The sequence below is a fragment of the Pestalotiopsis fici genome (assembly GCF_000516985.1).
Source record: "Pestalotiopsis fici W106-1 unplaced genomic scaffold PFICI_Scf_8, whole genome shotgun sequence".
Lineage (NCBI taxonomy): Eukaryota > Fungi > Ascomycota > Sordariomycetes > Amphisphaeriales > Sporocadaceae > Pestalotiopsis > Pestalotiopsis fici.
This window is the reverse complement of record NW_006917098.1, coordinates 1,036,027-1,056,670: the sequence shown is the minus strand read 5'-3', so window position 1 is coordinate 1,056,670 and position 20,644 is coordinate 1,036,027. Positions and strand designations below refer to the sequence as shown.

Genomic DNA, 20,644 nt, shown 5'->3' with positions numbered 1-20,644 from the left:
GATGCGTAAAATAATAAATATAAACGATACTAAGCTAAAATATTTATCCGTTTAGCATTAACCGTTTATTTAAAAAGCTAATTTTAACCGCCTTTTAGTTGATCCTTTTGTAATTATTTTTTAATTTTTTAGTTTTTTATATATAGCATTTGTTAAAATCTGGTTAATATTAGCTCCGGAAAATAAAACCTATACCTAAATCTTTTATTATTTATTAGCGAGTATATCGCAAATTTTATCTTATATATGCCCTTATTATTTAGCTGTTTTTATAAGCTTATTATTTTTATTTATATATATTTAAATATATAACGGCATATTTTTCCGTAGATATTACGTTTGCTACGCTTATAATATATTTTTTATAAATAAGGCTATTTTACGCCGATATTTAGTAGCGATATGCCCTATTTTATACGGCCTAGTTCCTTTTAGAGTTTACGTTTATAATAGCTATGGTATAATATTTATATAGCGCTAGAGTTTGCGTAAATATAGGTAGAATTATAGCTATTGAGAAACCCCGATTTTTTTGCCGTTAAATTACTCGATTTGCTAAATAATAATTTTGATATTATCGTTTCGGAATTTGCGAAAATTTCGATTAAAATAAAAGGGTATAGGATGGTAATATAATTCGGGGAAAATATATATAGATTAATAAAGGCCGGTAATAATAAAGGATATATCGCTTTTCGATATATAAATAGCAGGCAAAAATAAGGGATAGCTTAAAGCAAAGGGTATTATTATATATAATCGCTAGGTGCACCTATTTTAATATATTTATTTGGCAAAAAGGTTAAAAGTTAATCGACGTTATATAGTATATTATTATTAATAATAGGTACCGGATATATTCCCGGATATTAATTATTTTTGTTTTAGCCCGAAGGGGAACGTCGTAAAATCGTAATAAAGCTTTTATAAAAAATTTAGGGAATTTAAACCTATCCGACCCGACCCTATTGCCTAAAAAAGTTTTATATAATTCCGAGGAATTACGTTATTAATTTTTAGCCGATAAAGCCGTTTCGGTTTTTAATTAATAGGCCGGTTTATATTTTTTGCGGAAATTTAAATTATTAGAGTAAAGGGGGCTCGTATTTTTAGGATCGGTTTTTTTTTTTGCTAAGCTTATAATAATATTAACGTTTTTAAATTTAAAACCTTTTTTAAGTTATTTATTAAAATATTATCGCTTTTCGGCGCTTATATAATTATTAAAATAATAAATTTTATTTATAATTTATTTTATTATAGAATTGCTACCTACAAGATATATTTCGAATCGTCGATAATTTTTTTTTAGGCTTGGTAGGCCCTGGGTTTCGATACGGCGATAATACGTTTTATATTTTATATTTAATTTAATAGCTTAGTTATATAAATGGCATTTTTTAATTTTTAAAATATAAAAAAAAACGGCCGGACGGTAATTCGAATTATAATAGCGAGTTGCGGGTGTAGTATTTTACCTATGATTTTATTAATGCTATATTTAGTTTAAAATTACCGGCTTATAATATAATTGGATTTAGATATAGTATAATAGCATTAGTTACCCGATTTGCTAGCTATTTACGCGTTTGATTAAGGTTTAAAAAAACGTAACGGTTATTATAGCCCGGCCCGTTATTTGTGGGGATTATATATTATTTAAAAAGTATATTTATTGCAAATAATTTTAATGTATAACGTGCTTTGATATCGATTTAAATATTCGACCGTTTATTTATTATTTAAGTTTAGGATACTTTTGCCTTTTTTGCTATTAGGTTTTTATTTATAATAGCTTTTAATTTATTAAATAGCCTTATAAAATTAGGAATTCGAGGATCGTGGCTTTAGCGGGATTTTTTAAAGGCTTTAAAGGCGATTTTTATAGCCTTTTTTAAATCGCTAATCCTGCGAGTTTTTAAAAACCGGTAGCAAAAGAGAACTTTTAGGTTATAAAAGAAGATAGCACGCGTAGGATTCTGCGTTAGGATAAGGTTTATAGCCTTAAAAGCTATATCCGTTCCGTTTTGGATATTATTTAGCTTATTTGTTTAAAGGGTAAAAGCACTTTATGCGTATGCAAATATATTGCATTATTTCGCTAGCGAGCGATTTTTACTAAAATTAGCTATCGCGGCTTTTTAGAGGATATTTTAGTATTTTTAGAGATTTATAGCATTATTACGCCTTTTAAGCTTCGGATTAACCGTTTCGTGGGTATTTATAACGGTAACGTTTAAATTGCCTATTTCGAGCTAGGGCTTTAAGTCCTATAGGCGGCCGAGCTAAAGCGGCTTTTGCGCTAAGCCGATATTAATAGCTTTTTGTTTTATTAATTCGTTATTATAGCTGGCGGAGATAGATATAATAACTTTAAAGGTGATTTTGAAGATGATTTTGGTGACTTTAAAGGTGACTTTAAAGGTGACTTTAAAAGGTAAAAATAAAAGCAAGAATAAAATAATGGGTCCGAGTGCAAGATGGTTTAACGCTGTAAATACTATTTTCGGGTAGGCATTAAAAAGATATTATATAGCTATTATTATTACGGAATTAAAGTTACCGTTAATTTATATTTTTCGTTAAGCCTTCCGAATACTAATTGCTTTTTTGTTAATTTAGATTTATTTTTAAATCTAGACGTATTGCTAATAATCCAGGTTTTTTAGGGGGAGAGATAAAAAGCAAATACAAAGTTATAAATAGCTTTATTTATATTTAGTATAATAGCTGGAATAAGCATTTTAATAATAAATATAAACGTATAACGCTTAATAAATAAGCTACGCATTTATAATTTTGCGGGTAATTTAGTAGGCTTTATATAAAAAGAAAACCCCGCTAGCCTAATATATAAAGAACCCAGCTTTTATTTCCCCCGGATTATATCCGTAGTTATTTAATTCGTGGCTTTAGGATTAGATATATTTTAGGAAGTTTTTATATATTAATTATATATTATTTGCTTAAATTAATTTAATATAATATAACGATAGGCCGTATATAAAAGATTATTTATTTATTATATTCGGTAATTTATGCGTTTTATTTAGTTGCTTTTCGACCCCTTAGGCAAATTATTATTAAAATTGCTATATATAAAGCGTTTATATTTATCGGGCGTAACCGTATTCGAAATCCCGCGTATATATATTTTTGCAATTTAAGCCAGGTTAAAAAAAAAAAGGAAACCTCGCGCTATTTTAGTTAATAGCCATTAGGCGGCGGGAATCTCCAAATCAATTACCACTAGCTAATCTAGGATTTTAGCGTAAAACCGGGTTCCCTATATTTTAGCAATATAGCCATTAAAGCGGTAAATTTTTATTAATTTTATTTTGCTATTTCTAAAATATAGCAGAAGACGCTATAATATAATTAAAATAAAAATAATTTAAAAAATACGTTAGCTATTAATAATTCGTATTAGCGCTAAGGCAGATTAAAAAACGCCGTAATATTAGTAGACGCTAAAATAGCACGGCTCGCTAGCGTTAAATAATCCGACGGAATTAATAGAATAAAAAAAAACCGTTTAGATTTAATATATCTCGAGCTTACTACTGCGAATAGCTTTTTCTACTCGAAGCACGGTTTATTTTAAAAAATATAATATACATTAACGGGCGTTTCCCGGATTACGAAAAGCACGGTTTAACGCGTTGCGCTATTAACGGTAGTATTTTTTTAAATTAATTTAAGTTATTTATTATATACGAATTAAATATATTAATTAATATTTCGTATTATTATATTTTTAAAAAAAGCTGCTTTTATATTTTCTTATTATTATTTATAGCTATTCCTTTCCGCGAGTATCGCTTAGACGACTTTAAGCTTTTTTTTTTATATTTTCGGCGCTTTCGCCGCTAAAATCCTAGTTTGCCGAGCGCTCGCCGCCTTTTTAAATAATGCTTAGCTTGATTTAAATTATTAAAATTATAGATTCTAAAAGCCGGGCTTCGGCGGTTTAAAGCTTAACGTAAAGCTCGGTATAAATCGCAGTAAAATCGCCGATATAAATTCTTTTATAGCTGGTTTTTATTAGGTTTGCAATTAATAAGCTCCGATTAAAAATATATACGGTAAACAGGATTATCCGCCGTTATCCAGAAATATATTTTATAGCGAGCCGTTATTTGCTAAAAAATTAGGCGGCGTCGGCGGATTAAATTATAAGTTATAAGCTCGAGTGGTATTACGGATATAAACCGGGAATTGCTTATTTTACAACACGGCTATTATTACGGCTAAAATTAGATTTATTAATAATTAAAAAGCCAAGCATAATAACGAAAAAGGTGTAAATAAGGGATTATTATCTAATCGATTAATAAATAGAGAATTATAGATCCGAAAAAATCGTTTAAATTCGAGGGTACGCTAAAATATATATCCGTTTTTTGTTATTATTATTTTTAAGTTAAAAAAAAGGTAAGGTCGTTTATATTTAATTTATTTTATTAATAGCGGCCCTCAAGCTATATCCTATTTTTTAAATCCGGATATTTATATAGCTTTTGGCTAAATAAACGAATTTAATAAGGTTTTATCTTTTTTTACGGCAAATTATTTTTATAAAATAATTAAAAGAAATCTCTAAGCTTAGAGATAACGCATTTTTTCGTTAAAGCTTAGGTAGTGGTTACGCTTTCGGGCAAATAATTATTTTATCGGTCGTAATCCTAGGATTACGATTATAGCATAATATATATTTTTTTTCGCATATATCCGTTTAGGTGGCTGTTATAGATTTTTTTTCCTAATCCGTAAATTAAAAATAGCGCTATATATAGTCGCTTACGGCTATTTATATATTTTAGGCGAATAAGCGCGGCTTAAAAAAGGCTGCGAATACTTTATACTACCGTTTATTTAATAATTAGGTAGGATTTTTAGGCAGTTTTTATATAATTATAATATAATAAGCATAGTTATTTATAATAGATATAAATAATATTTTATTAAAATAATAATATGCAAATTAATATATAATTTTTAATAATATCGCTTCGTAATAATATAGCTATTTTAATATATAATATTATAAATTAAATTAAATAAAGGGTTAGCGGCGGCTATTATATATCGCTTACTTTATAAAAACTTTAAAAGGCATCGTTTATCGTTATAAGGCCTATAGCGATTAATAAAAAATAAATAACTAACGTATATTTAAATATGTAATTATAAAAGTAATATATTTATAAAAGGCCGGTTTAAAATGGCTTTCTTATATAACCTTTAATTAGCAAAAAATTATAAGATTAATTAATTTTAGCTATACGGTAACCAGAGGCACGGGCTATTCCTATACCTAGGTATTTTTAATATATACCTATAATACGAAATTTAAATTTAAGGCGATAATAAGGCGTGATTTAGGTTTGGCTATATAGGATTATCGCCCGGCTTAGCCCGTTATTTATAGGGGTTAAATATAATAAATTAGTGACAATTATTATTTTTTTAGCTGCTTTAAATATTATAATCGATAAATATTTTTATAGATTTTTTAGATCTTTATTTAGTTTTATTTATAACCGCTTTTGCTTTTTATCCAAGATATATAAAGAAAAAATTATAAAAGTTAACGCTATACTCCGATTATAAGAAAAGCAAAATTGCTCGATTGATTTTGCTATTTATGCTATTGCTCGATATACGCGTTTTTATATAAAAACCTATATTATTTTCGAGAAATCTATTCCTTTAATTCCTTCTTAGATTTATTAATTTTTGCAATTTAATCCGATTCTTTAAGTCCCCTACGAAAATTTTGCACGCTAAACGCGCTATTTTTTATAATATTTTATAAATAATAATTATTTTTTAATTATAAATAAAGCGCGAAAAACTAATACGGCTAGCCTTAACCGATATTTTTATAGCTTTTTATAAGCTCGGCTATAATTCGATATTAAAAGCTTTTATCTAAAAGGTCCAAAAGAATTAGTATTATTAAAAGGTTAAAAATGCAAAAATATATAATATTATAATTATAAATAGATAGCTAGCGATTAACGAAATAATCCGCGACGGTAGGACCGAGGCGAATTAATAATAGGAAAAAAAGAGGGTAAAGGGGCGGGGAAAAGAATAATAGGAGGATAGAAAACAAAAAATATAAAAATAAAAGGTATAGGTAATACGCAGCGAATCGCCTATATAAACCGCTAATTATTACGTATTATACTTTTAGGCGATATAAAAAAGCTTTATAAACGATACGCTTTGCCGTTTCCTTTAATCGTTTATCCGTTACGGTTAAGAAATATTATTAAAAATATAATTATTAATATAATTCTTTAATGCTTATATTATAAATAATTCCTCGTTTTATTTATAAATGCTAATAATTAATTATAAATAATACGGTGCTATTTTTTGCTAAAAACTTCGACCTTTTTTCTAATTATTTATATTTTTATACGAACTTTAGGCATACCGCGGCCTATTTATTTAAATATTTTTAAATACCTAATAAATTAATCGCCGGGCCGCTACGCTAAATAATATGCTATTAATCGGAAGGCTATAAAATGCTAAACGCTAACAAAAATATTAGCGCTTTTAAATTCCTACTGCTTATACCGACGTAATAGTAATAAATTATTAAACGGTTAAAAAAGACTTTTTATCGCTAGCTATATCTTTTATGCTTTTCCTCTTCTTCTTTTATTTATTCCTGCTTTTTGCTTTAGGCCAGACGGAATCTGCTTTATATATAGTTAAAGGATTCTTCTTTACCCTTTTTTGGTTTTTATAGGCAAATATACGATTTATACGATTTATACGATTTAAACGATATAGCTAATAATTTTATTCCCGCTAAGGCTTTAGCTAACAGCGCTCGGGACGGAGGAACCGTCAATATTAGACGTAAATAGGTTTAGTTTTTCGTATATTATGGGTATTAATTATAAAATGTATATCTCCTTTTAAATCTATTTTAGCATCTTTAAAATAGGTATGATTTATAATATCGTTAAATTATTAAACGGCTTATTTATTTAACGCCCTAATTCCGGCGTTAATACCGAATATTTAACCGATAGCAAAAAAAACGGTAATACTACCGTTCGCGTTACTAATAGCTTAACCGATTTTGGCTTTTAATAAATCGGTAAAATTAAGGTTACGCGGGTTAGCAATTTATACTTTTTTAAGGCTACCGAATATATTTATTACGTAATTAGTTATTGCTGGTACAAGCGCGTTCCTAAAGGCAAAAAAAAGGGCGAGGATAAAAAAAAGGTTAAGAAGGAGGTTAAAAAAAGGAGGTTAAGAAGAAGGAGGACAATAAAAAGACTAATCAGGACACCGATAACGAGCTCTAAAGTAAACGCATTAAAAAATACCCTAAATTACTATATTCCCCTTAGGATAAAAATCTTTAATTTATATATTTATTTTATTATATTTATATTACCCCTAATTATTATATAATACCAAGAGCTTCGTTTTTTAGTATAGAATATATTTATTTGTTTAATTCCCGGCTCCCTTTATAAACACCAGGACTTTTAAAGATATCTATAGATATGAGTGCTATTATGTGCGGTTTGATATTTATTAAAATTTGTTTATAATCGCGCTTATTAATATCTTTATAAATATGCAAATTAATGCAAGGCATCCTATTATTATCGCCTTAAATAGGGGTTTAGCGGCGGCTGCCACATCGCTTGCATTATAGTTATTATAATAAATAACAGATATAAATAGCGCCAAAATTCTATCGTCTGTATCGTCGTTATATATATTGCAGCGATTAGTGGCTTTCGTCTCTTTTTACCGCCCTTTATTTTTAAGCCGCAGCAACCCCGGCGCCCCTATATAGGATCGGCTTTTATATTTCGTCCACTTTATTACGAAATTTTTTTTAGTCTTATCCTATTATAATAGCAATCTTTATTAAAGCCAATCGTGCCTTTTAATGCATTAATTATAATATAATTAAATTAAAACGGCAAATTTTATATTGCTTTATAATTTTATTAAAGATTTTAAAATAGGGTGCAAAATATTAAAATAAAGGTTTTAGGGGCTTTATAGTATTAACCTATAATATTAAATATATTTTTATATTTATTATAATAGCAATTATTACTAATGCTAATCGCTTTTTTTAATATATTAATTATAAATATAATTAAATTAAAACGGCAAATTTTATATTATTTTATAGTTTTATTAAAGATTTTAAAATAGGGTGCAAAATATTAAAATAGAGGTTTTAAGCGCTTTATAATTAATTTGTGGTATTAAATATATTTTTATATATATTGCGGAAAAGTTTATTTAATATATTAGCTATTTATAAAATAATATCATTCTTTAAGGCGATGCCTAGCTGCTATATTTTTTTATCTTAAAACAAGATTTCTAAAGCGCTAGGAACTCCTTTAAGCATTAATTTATTAATCGGTATAAAATAAATATAATACTACGAGAGTACCGCTATAATTGGCGTCGCCTTAACGGGATTATATACGGTGCCACCTTTAATAGGAAATGGAATTTTAAAAAATACCGCGTTTAATAGCATAATTAAGGTAAAAATCGGTAATAAAGCGCTAATATCCCAGGTACCGCTTCGTTATCCAGAAATGCAGCTCCGGTGCCACCATAAATGGGCCCAGGCATCACAGTCTTTCCCAGGGTCGCCCCATTACTGGCCGCCAGTAGTGCCATACTCCTAGGCATACCACCCACTATATTCGCCGGCTTGGCATACGATGCTTTCGAGCATCGCGCGTCGTTTTCAGCCCAATCCCTCTTTATGTCGTCTTCAGCCTAGTCCCCTTTATTTTTATTTTCTCTAAGCTTATTATTAGATAAAGACCTGGAGAATTCCGAAGCGAAACGGTATTGGTTTAAACGTTAGCGCTTCGAAGAACCGATACCCAGCTACGAGGTCAAGCTATTAAAATCGGCTTACTAGTAAAAGGCGATAAAGTGGCTTTCGGACGCTAAAAAACGCTATTTTAAATTATAAATTAGTGCTTTAATAGCCTTATAGGGTTTTTTATTTTTTATCGGTAGCTGCGGTATATGCTTTATTTATTTAACAGATTAAATAAGCTTAAAAGCTAACGAGGTCGCTAGGCATTTAAATTAAGGCAATATTTTAGTAAATTAATTATATGTTTTCGAATTTAATTTTATAGTTTTATTTCCTGTTTTAGGAAATGCCTTTTTTATTATTTTGCTAAAAAAACCCGAGCTAATAGCATTTATAATAAAAGTTAATTTTTACTAAATTAGTTAGTTTTATGCTTTCCCGCTTATATATAGTGTTATTTATTTTTGTTAAATATTTAAATATTTAAATTATACGACCGCGGCTGCGAAGGCAGCCGCGTAATATAGATAATGGCCGCGTAGCGGCGTAAAGCTCGATAATTTTTTAGAATGCGGCCTATTTTAGCGCATAAATAGCTTTTATTTTTGCTATAACCGATTTTATATTTTGCTTTTTTATATCGTTTACGAGCCGGTCGCCGTTAATAAATTATAAGCTAAATATTTTAACCGCGCGCGATTTTTGCGGGTTTATAGTCGCCCCGTCCCGGCCGTTTACGATAAATATAACCCCTTTTATTTAATATAATACGTAATGCTGACGATATACGAAAAGTGCCTGATTTAGGTGTGGCTATACCGGGCGTTCCGAGGCTTCGAGAGTTTATTATAGCTTTAGCGGCTACGGCGGTACCTATTTGCCTTTTTAAAATACGAACTCCCTATGCGTTTTATCGGCGTAAAGCAGGCGATTAACGTGCGCGTATATAACCGCGTTCCGGTCGTGCGAAAAAGATTGGGCTATAAGCCGGGCCTGGTGTGCAATTTATGCCTTTTTACCCGAATTATTGGATTTTTAAGCGTTATCGCCTTATGGGGTTATATTATCCATCGTCACAAGGACCGCAGCGATAAAAACAGGCTAGGTAAAGTGCGCCGAATTGCCGGGCTATAAAGGTAATACCTTAATACAGAGCTAGCGCTCGACAGCTATAGCGTGCGATCGTTGGATCCCACTCTAGAGAAACTGGTGCAGGTAGAGTTAAAGGGCTTCGTATAGGCGGATGTCGAATAATGGGATTTGCGATCGTAATTATGGCTTATTAATATAGCTCGTAATTAAATGCAAATTATTTATAAAAGGGCCGCAAAAAGAACGACGCTTAGACCCTCTAATACGAAAAAGTTAATTGAATGCTTAAGCACATATTAATCTACCGTTATTAGCTACTACTTATATGCTTAAGCATATTACACTACCCACTAATTGTACTTATTGATAGTGCTAGCTCTAGAAATCGACCCACTATATAATTGAGTTAGTATATGCCCCTCCACGATGCCCCTCCACGATAATCTCAAATACCTACCTACCTACCTACCATTTTCAACGGCATGCTCTTCAAATATGTATATATAAGTCGCACACATTATATCAAGGGCAAATAACTCGTAAAATACCACAAGACCTGCGTAGAACAGCATGAAAACTGTGTAAAACAGTGTCTTCGGAGTCGATTTTTACCCAAAATAGCAGTCATCCCCACCTATTTGTCAGATAGTAGCGTGTTTATACTCACCGACTCCACACCTGCGCCCAAGCTACATACACAGTAGGCATGAGGTGTTCAAAAAGAAGCCGCCCATGTACGAAGTAGCGGAGAGGCTGATGCAAAGAAGACCATGTCGTCATCTAGCGGTTTCTCCAGCACAACTCGCGATATCCATGACGGCTGGAAGATGAATGACATCTTTCAGTTCACTATGGAGATCGCCCTCTTTCAGGGATGCAGATTGCCCAACCGAGCACAACCTGGCGGCTAGCCGTCACCGTTTCCCACCTATTACACAGTATGCGTGCAGCATGACAGTACTGTCATCCTTCAACTGCCGGGAAGAAATATGTGCTAAAATGCAGTGAAGGAAACTCATCTCTTCAGCAGGAACTATTGCAACCATACGTCCATCTCCTACCTATATTGACCAAGCACGGTTACTCAATCATGCTGTTCTACGGGGACATTCCACGCTAATTAATTCACAGCAATTCTAGCAGCTTTAGTCGAGCCAAAAGTCTCCTGCATAGCCTATCATTATGGATCATACCCACGCTTTATTGCGAACCCTTCCGAGCCTGTCTGAGCGATAGACTCCACATCGGCACGTTCCGTTATTCCCGGCTTCTTCCCCATTGCGTGCCACTCGAATCTAAGTCAGCCAGACGCTACATGAGTCCGGTTAGAGCACAAATTGTCAAGCAAATCGGCTGGCAACTTGCCAGAGTGGTTAATGGGTGAGACTCGAATTAGCTATTACAGCAACTCGGCCATCTCATGGCTTCGGCCGCGTAGGTTCAAATCCTGCAGTTGTCGCTTAATACAGCCTCCAGGAACACCTGGGATATCTTTTTTTGGTGTTTTGATGGCATTTGCTGTCGTCGTGATGATACTCGTGATGTTTTTGCCAGTATTCGAACTGAGGTTCTCTGGTGTATACTAGCGCGCCATTGCGGAGTGCACGGGCCTCAGCCAGCTCTCAAATGTGGGGTTCCGCGCAGTGCGGAAGGTACGTACCCCTGCTTAAAAAAAAAAAGTCCAATTGGCGAACTTGCGATTGGAAGTTCATACGATGACGATCAATCTTGTTTGTAATATTCTATTCACTTTTGCCTTGTCCAAACTCATATGAAACTGCCAGTCTACGACTCCGTGTAACTACGATAATCTGCATCCCGTCCCTTCGAGCCTGATCTACACCCCCCAAGGTCAGCATCTCACATCATGTCGGCACCGAGCTCCCAACCGCCGTCACAACAGCAGCCGCCGGCGCAACCACAACAGGGGCAGCTCGCAACCGCTCCATCGCCCTCGTCACAGCAGTCGCCCTACAAGAACCCGCTTCTTCACACGGCCGCCTTGATATGCACGCCGGTAGCCTTTCTGGGCCTTGCCCTTCCGCCGAGGCGACTCGACTTCCGGGCCCTGCTCCTAGGTACCTCGGCCATCTGGGGCGTCTCCCAACTCAAGTACGATTACACAGGGCACTCGATGCTGCACAAATGGTTCGTAAGCGATCCTTCGCAGGCGGCCTCGACAGGTGGACTAGGCAGTAATCTCCCAAGCGAGCGGGCTGGCGAGGTGCAACGCATGATTCGTGAGGAAAAGGCCAGACGTGAGCGGGCTCGGGAGCTCTTGGCATCAGGCATGAGCGAGCAGGACGTGAAGCGCGTGCAGGAGTTGGAAAGGAGAAAAGCAGCCGCCAATGGTGGTCAACAGCCACAGCAACCAACTAGCGGGGAGGATGGCGAGAAAAGAGGCACTCTCGAATCCATATGGATGGGCGACGCGGACAAGGACTGGAAGGAGAAGAGGGCCAAGCGAGAGCAGGAGGCCCTGGCTGAGGGCGGTGACGGCATCTGGGGTCTAATCACGGAACAAATCTCAGACGTCTTTAACCGGGGTGAGAGAAAGGCCCAGGAGAAGGCGAAAAAGGTTGAGGGCGAGGAGAAGAAGTCTTGATGATCCTACCGGAGTGAAGATGTGGTCAGGATTTCACACCTTGTTTGTCAGGTACACTGAACAACCGATTCGGTTTGTTTGGTAGTCTCGGTGCTTTTTGGCATCATTGGCCACAGCCATACTGATTGACGATGGAACAAATAAGACGATGTACGATTGTGTTTAGAACATTATGACACGGCCTGGATACGACCGAAAAGGCCAAACAAGTTTCCTCCATGGAGACAAATACTACAAAACAAAGAGTCGGTTTAGGCTCCTGTATATATATGTACATATAGCGACTTTGATTACTTGCACAGGGAAGGAAGACATTCTGGACATAGCAAACATCCACCCAGATACAAATCAGTGGCTACGCATGCATTGTCCTGGAAGGCGGGTGGCAAAGAGCTCGAATTGGAAAACCAACCATCTCCCTAAAGGCAGTAAATAAATCTTGGTCTTCTGACAGAAACAGTTCAATTGCTAAGCAGCTGAATAATTTTTGGGCTTATTTCGTATATGATTATATTATAAGGAAAAATTGAGAAAGAAAGTTGAGCCCTATTTCTCCTTTTTTACTCTCTGTGTTTCTATTTCTTTCTCTTCTTTTTTTTTTAAAAAATTAGAGAGAAAAAAAATCACCTTGATCAACAAATGGTTGCCAAATCCAGTCCCTGATAATATTACTCTCACAGAAAAGGAAAAACCTACGAAGGACCAGCTCCCTCAAGCCATCACTCCGGGCTTAAATATATTCAAGCAACTCCGAGCCGAACCATCAGAACCTCTCGAAGACCTCCTGCCAACCATTAGACCATAATAAAAGTCTGATAATTCGAGTCAGTACCATATTACGACTATATTATAAATCAACCAAGGTTTCTTGCGCATCCATGCAAAAGACGGTTTCAAAAGTCAAACTATGGTTCCACTGCCTCAACCAACAGTATCTGTTGTTGCTCATAGGTCAACGGGCACGAGAGACTCTGCCTTGATAGTGAACATGGAGAACAATGCTGAATTTGCAGTGCAAGGTGGGAATAGAGAGATCGTCCAATTCATTCGAACCTACGATTCCACGAAGATTGCAGTATCGATAGTACCAAGGTACAAAGCTGCCTTGAATGTCTATCACAAGATGGAGGCACTGATCAAGGAGTATGTCCCGGAGCCCGGAAATCAGCTCAATGTTTCAGGAAATGGAGAGGGATTGCCATTCGATAATATCATGCAACGGTATAATCCGAATAGTAACAAACACCACTTTGAATAGTAAAAATTGCCACAATAATCTATGTACCTTCTTTATAACACCAAAAACACCTTGCAAAGACAACATGTAGTAGCTATGCTGCTACTGTTTTTGTCCTTGATTGCCTTTTTTTGTTTACATTGATCACGAGTTCGCGGGTTGCGGCTTGCCCGACTGCTCCTCCTTCTTCTTTTCCCGCCTTATTGCGGCCTTCTTTGCCTGCCTCTCTCCGATCTTCTCTCATCTCAGTTTCAGGTGTGGCTTCTCTGACATCTTGTCCCCCATTTGCTTTATCTTCTCTTGTTTGACAGCTTTCGCGTCCATCGCGGCTTTCTCCTTCTTCAGTTGCATAGTTCTTATGCGTTTGGCGTGCTCCTTGGCCATCAGCTTCTGCTTCTTCTGCAACTTCTTGATTGCACGCATCGCCGCTGCCGTGTCCCAATTTTCGGTCCACCGCTCCAGCTGAGACTCGAGCTGCTCCGATGTCTCACCGGGACCCAGGTTAAGCGCCTTTTGGAGCGCCTTGCGCTGCTGCTCAATGAGCCGGAGGCGTCGCCGCCCCTTGCGGTTTTGCTCGTTTGTGCCGTTTTGCTCCGTGTCGTCCTCTTTGGTAGGCTGATCAAAACCTATATTGCCCATTTCCACCATCTTCTTGGCAATTCTCTCTGCCATACGTCTTTCCTTTCGCCTCAGCCTCTTTGCTTGCATACGAGGGCTCGGCTCCTTTCTCTTCTTGGTCTTCATCTCTTCCTTCTCCCTTCTCGAATTCCTTCTTCTCTTCTTCGGCTTCGGCTCGGCTTTCTCCTCCCCGTCGGCTGTCGGCTCAGGAGCTTTTGCGGAGCTATCAGGACTCGAAGGCCTGGAAGCCGAGTCAGAACCGGCCGCAGTCGGCACCTCTTTGGATGTCGGCTCGGCTTTGGTAGGGGAGGGGGACTTGGGAACGTCCACATCCATCTTGTCAGCTCCCGAAGTAGAAGCGCCCTTTGGCTCCTTCGGCGATGCTGGGGACGATGGCGCCTTCGAGTTACGTTTTGAGGTACGTTTTGGGGTACGTTTTGGGGAATTAGGGGCACCATCGTTCTGCTGGAATCAAGGGGAAAATCCCGAGTTAGCCTCAATTCTCCGTCAAGGGGACGGTGGAATCTTTTTCTTCCTCGAGATTGCTCTCTGGGATTTCTCACCTCTTTCATGACCTGGTCGGCCTGTTCCTTGGAGACTGCTGGGGATTTCTGGGTTTCCTTCTTGGTCTCCTCCTGGTCGGCGGCGGCGGCGGCGGCCGCAGGAGAAGCGACATCGGATTTCCTCTTCCTTCTGACCTCCTTCTCGGGCTCGGGGCTTGACTTCTCCTGTTCCTCGGCCGCCTTCTTGCCTGCCGTGGCTCTGGGCTGTCTCGTCTTGACCTCCCGCTTGGGCTTGGTGACCCTGTCATTGGAGACCTTGGTTTCTTTGGCCAGCGCCTGATCCTCTTGCTGACCCTCGGCCCGGGCGGCAGCTCTAGTCTTGGCCATGTTGTTCGAGGGGAATCTGTCTTGCGCCGTCTGCTCTCCTTGGTGGGAATCTCGAGGCCCGCGTCCCGAGGCCAATCGGCTGAAGGTCCAAGGGCTAGGGAACGAAGCTGAAGGGCGATTGAAGATTCTCGACGTGCCTAAGAAGGGCTTCAGGGAGAGAAAGCGACTAGCAGTCGAGGCCAAGAGCACTATGCGTGTCCTTGCTGTACTCATGCTGGATTTCTCATAGCTCTGTCTCTCTTAGCACAACTGAAGTTGAGTGGGTTGAATTGAGAAAATTAAAGCGGGCCATCTTATCTTATCACAGCTTTAGCGGAACTTTTCCGTCGACAGGCATTATAATACATCCATGTCCATAGTACAAATCTTGGAGACAAAGATTAGAGTTATTCTTTGGAATCTGGACGAAGCTATGTTTAACTTCTTACTTTCTGCTTTATTCATTACTAAATTTCTCCCTTTTTAATCCTCTACTCCTTTATTTTCCTCTAGAAACTATCTGGCGAAAGAAGCCGCTGCTCTGATCAATGGCCTGTTCATCAAGCGTTCATTGTCCAAGCGCTTGACTGCTGGCAGCTGTCGTTTTGTCATGATCTCTGCTGGATTTTGTAATGCCTGAGTCGAAGAGAAGAGAGCGAGATGTGCGATAGACAATCGCTGTGACAAGTCAAACCAAGCAGTGTTGAAGTCAGAGAAGATAGTCGTGCCAACCTTTAATTAGCACTTCAAGTGACGGCAGTGGGAGGCAATGTGTTGCTATCCAACTTGGTGAGTGCTCGTTGTTGCTCTGCCTCCTATTGAAGATTGTAATAGCCATGATATTCTTGAAACTGGCCAATTCGCGTAGCGGCCCCCTGCGATCAGATTGGTGTTTAATCTAACGGACTTTATTTTTCTCTTAACTCCCTCTCTTTTATCTTTCTTTTATTTCTCTCTTTTGTATTTTTCTTTCTATCACTCTCTTTTTTGAACAAAAAATAATGCGCAAATCCGTGGTCAAAAAGTAATCACTTCTCGTGTTGTTCACTCAAAAGGCTTGACGTGTTCCCTTCGACAGAGCTTCGAGTCCAGCTCGACCAAGTGCATATTTACCTGTGTTTGTCGCAATCAACTTCACGCTGAAAAGCTTTTACGCCTTCCCTCCGGGGGGTGGGGGAGTCCTTGACCAAAGTCTCTTCACATTGATACCGGGCAAATAAAGAAAGATATACATAATTCAGCTATTGTGTGCAGTGCTTGATCTGTCTGTATGGTCATGGTCTCCCAAAATGCAATCTTTTCAAGCAAACATTGGCCACTTATCAGTCATATTGAATCCTTGTGCCACCTCAGTGCATGAAATCTTGAAGATATAACTGCTAACTCGGTCCTGGCACAAACAACATTTACCAGTCGCAGATATCCCATCTGGAGACAGTCCACATTACCTTGATACCAGCAGGTTCCAAGGCAAGACTCTATTCAAGAAGTGATTCTCGGTGCCTTCTCTGGCGACAATTCTACATCATCTCACTATCTGAACCATAGATATCCATCTGTAACAGAGAATCACTCGTGCTGAGTTTGAACAGGGAAAACATGGCATGTATTCACCAATCCTCATTCCAAACTAGCTTCGACCTTCTTTCCTTTGCTCATCCATCGATTTCAGATTTATTGCAAACCAAACAGGACCCTCTCATTGATCTATTCATCCACAATATCTACCCATTTACCTCCATCATGTCGAGCCCTCGCGATATTCCCCAACACAGCAATCGAGAGCAAATTACTCGCCACGAGGTGACTTGGAGCAGCGAGTACGATGCAGATCCCATGACAGCTTTTCTGACGCCGTACTCGTCGAGCAGTACCAGCTACAGGTCCGATTTCTCAATCGCCAGCAGGACCAACAGAGACATTATTGTCCTGCAGAATCAACACATCAGGTCCACGCAGCAAAGGATTCTCGCCATACTTGGTGATCTCGAAGTATTTCTGCGCCCAGACTCTGCAGACCCGCCACAGACTTTTCCTCAGTACGAAGCCGAGGACGACGCCGCCTGCCTGCTCGCTGAAACAGACGTGACGTCGGACGCGAGGATAGCTGCTGCCCAGAATCGTTATTTGATGACTACGCAGGGGAATGTCATGGCTCTTCTGACGAGCCTTGCGAGGTGTCAACTTGGCGTGAGCGATGACGACGCCTAGGCCTCGAGCGGCTCCAGCGAGACATGTGCCAACGACGGTGCTTCAGAGGACATTGATATTGATCAAGTCTTCCCCATTGCGCTGTAATCCTTCCTGTCTTACTGAGTGTTGGCGACTGTCGAAATCTGGCTCTACAACGGCATTGTTGTCGGGACGTGCAAGAGCGCGATGTTTAATGGATTTGCGAGAAGTATTCCTGGGGCTGGATCAAGAGCTGTAATTTTGAGACAGTATAGGCCAAGCAAGTTCGCCTCATAGATGAGTAGCATGTCGATGATGTTTTCCTGAGAAAGCATTTTAACTAGCTATCGCGGTAGAAACACAGACGATTGCGCAAAGGGAGTGTCATCAAGGCAATCTGTGAAAACAGACCGAGTCTATCCGAATGCTGTATTCGTGATACCTGTACCGAAATTCGACCCTAGTTTTTTTTTTTTTTGTTTTTTTTTTCCCTCTCTCTATTTGGGCTGCATGATGACTTGTGGCGATAGAAAACATCAATTATTACCATTGTTCTAGATTTTCCGCGGAATCACCTGTTGAACGCTGACAAAGCTTTCAATTGAACAGCAGACAAGTCCCAGATTGTTGTATCCAGGGAAAGTTTAAACTTACCACGATATATTGAAGGATATTCCATTCGTCCTCAAACATCCAGGAAAGGGGATTGTTCCGTTGAAACACAGAAACGACACAAACGAGTAACATCCTAGTTCACAGGATGATCTCAAGCTCCATGTATGTCTAGTGTTCAGTCTTACATGATGGTCTGTCTCGCAACTCTGCTGAATGTGGTACTACGCACCCTCCATGATGGGAACATTCCACCCACATAGGAAGCGTTTGTAGAGGCCAGTCCAGAAAGGCAATATCACCTCTTGAACAAGGATCAGTTCTTGAAACAACATACTCAGCTACCATTGGCAGGAGCTGATCTCTGGAATCTTGCTGAAAGCAGTGCTTACCAGCCGATGACGGGGTTGAGGAGCCCTTCGTTCATTCCACCTGCAACTACATGAGTAGATTGTTAGTCTCCTGGTCAGAGACCAATATCTAAAGCCAATCTTGGAACAATAGCCTCCAACGGGCATTTGCGGGAGTATTGCTCATGAATCCAAAAACGCTTGTCTCTACTTTCACATCATCTTTGTTAGATGGAAGGAATCCGGAGCGACTGATGGAGATTCTCTGAGGCTCTGCATCCCCAGCATCACTGAAAGTGGCCAGACTGTTAATCACAAGTCGGAAAAAGTGACAATGAGAACAGAAAACATTGGAAGCATTGTATCCGAACTCGAATGGATCAGCTTTGGCATTTGAGTGAGACTTGATGCCGACCAGAGTCGCACAGCCAGTACGAAGCCTGATGGATCGATACCAAGTAGAATAGAGGGGAATCTATATATGTATTGAAATTTTGGAAGGATGGTGTTTTCTTTGGTATTGTTCTGGGATAAAGACTTGCAACAGGACGGTAGTCATTCCAAACCTCAACAACCGAGGTACAGAAACACGATTGTCACATCACTCAAATTTATCAAGAGTAGGAGGCGAACAATCGTACACTACTCCGTCGAGAAGAACCGACTGGGGGAAGGCCGTTTCGACAATCCAAAGCTATCCCACTGGAGTAACCCCCAGATTATTGTAATAGCTGTTATTCCACATGAATCTTTAAGGGGGCTTTCACAGCTCAATACTATTATCTCCCCCCCTCCTTTGCTTATCACATTTTCCCCGATTGTTCTTGTTTGGATTGTTCTTCCTTGATCCACACCACGCCGACGTTAACAAGGCAAGCACAAAACTTGTCACCACACTAGATTCTTGTTATCCCATTGGACTGAAGCAAGGCTGTGCGTTTCAAAACCTCTCTCCTGCCCAAATCTCGGCGGACTTGAACCTCCACACAAACGACGCGACTCCAACGAACCTGCAAAAACAAAAAAGCAACACAACCGTTAACCCTTGAACAACCTCATCGCACGCCGCATCAACCAACAGCTCGGCGACAAGCCCATCAGGATTTCGTGCCAGCAGTACTTTTAGCGTCGGCGCCCATCCACGACGATGGATGAGGGAACTCGCGTGAGTATCACCCCAAGCTCGCCGCCTTCCCTTGCGTACCTGCCCCTGTCATTGCACGCATACTCACTACCTTGAACAGGACTCCGACTTTCAGGAGTCCCCTGATATTGAGGACACTTCCGACCATGAGGAGTCTGACTGTGTAGAGCAGCCTTCCGACTTTGAGTACACTTCCGACAATGAGGATTGGTCTGATTCCAAGAGAGTCAAGCTTTCGGATCCCGGACCTACAGTTCAACAAGAGCTGTCGCGCCCAATGCCAGATCTGCCGCGAGAGATTCGACGATTGATCTGGCGAGAACTCGCCACTATTGCACTCCCCGCGATACCAGTCAGACGCCACATTCGACTCGAGCCACAAGATGAATACAAAGTTATCAGCGACATCAATGACGGTGCAACAGTTCTTGTAGCGCTGGACATGCATGACGGCGACGGCTCGAACTTTGAAAGCAAATATGAAAACCCGCTCTTCAGACTCAGTGTCATGAAGGCATCACCTGACCTCTTTAGGGAGGTGTTGAACGACGTGGCCGACAGGGTAGTTTTCGCCTTTTACTCCTCTATCAACTCCCGATTTACAGAGACGCTGGCCAAACACTACGGCGAGATGCCTCAAGCCATGCCACGTATCCGAACGCTGTGGCCTAAACAGCCGTCTCGTGGCTGCGGCTGGGAAAGAGATTATTGCATCAAGCAAGATTACACCATTAATCTCTTGTTCGAGGCACTTGGGACAGAGGATCCTGACGAAGAGGCCCACGGTGACCAGATTCAAGTAGATGATTACCCGCGAGATGGAATTATCAGTAGCGCACTGGAGTCATGGCATTTCAACATAACTAAACCCCAATATCAGATTGCTATAGCCCTAGAGCCTGGAACGCTGAAACAGCCCCAGAAAGTCGCCATTGGGCCTGGTCTTGGGGATTGCTTCAAAGACCTCAAGAGAGACCTCAATATTCCTATGCTTTGGGTCTTCGATTGAGGTACGCAGCAAAATCGGACACAGCACCCTTCACTTAGCCATATTATCAATCGCCACTCCTACCCTCCGACAGTCTGTCTTTTGTGGT

General features: G+C 39.0%; 4 protein-coding genes across 4 annotated transcripts; 3 read left to right on the top strand and 1 right to left on the bottom strand.

The window, feature by feature from the left end:
• Window positions 1–11,807: 11,807 nt before the first annotated feature.
• Window positions 11,808–12,545, top strand: PFICI_11011 (uncharacterized protein; the record flags this gene model as incomplete). Its single annotated transcript, XM_007839592.1, has 1 exon — window positions 11,808–12,545. The coding sequence occupies one exon, from the start codon at window positions 11,808–11,810 to the stop codon at window positions 12,543–12,545; it is 738 nt and encodes a 245-aa protein (XP_007837783.1).
• A 1,477-nt stretch (window positions 12,546–14,022) lies between these two features.
• PFICI_11010 (uncharacterized protein) lies at window positions 14,023–15,290 on the bottom strand (the record flags this gene model as incomplete). The annotated part of the gene is made up of 2 exons (XM_007839591.1): window positions 14,023–14,862; window positions 14,964–15,290. The coding sequence occupies 2 exons, from the start codon at window positions 15,288–15,290 to the stop codon at window positions 14,023–14,025; spliced, it is 1,167 nt and encodes a 388-aa protein (XP_007837782.1).
• A 1,722-nt stretch (window positions 15,291–17,012) lies between these two features.
• On the top strand, window positions 17,013–17,480 carry PFICI_11009 (uncharacterized protein; the record flags this gene model as incomplete). Its single annotated transcript, XM_007839590.1, has 1 exon — window positions 17,013–17,480. The coding sequence occupies one exon, from the start codon at window positions 17,013–17,015 to the stop codon at window positions 17,478–17,480; it is 468 nt and encodes a 155-aa protein (XP_007837781.1).
• A 2,070-nt stretch (window positions 17,481–19,550) lies between these two features.
• PFICI_11008 (uncharacterized protein) lies at window positions 19,551–20,556 on the top strand (the record flags this gene model as incomplete). Its single annotated transcript, XM_007839589.1, has 2 exons — window positions 19,551–19,568; window positions 19,648–20,556. The coding sequence occupies 2 exons, from the start codon at window positions 19,551–19,553 to the stop codon at window positions 20,554–20,556; spliced, it is 927 nt and encodes a 308-aa protein (XP_007837780.1).
• Between the last annotated feature and the right edge of the window lie 88 nt (window positions 20,557–20,644).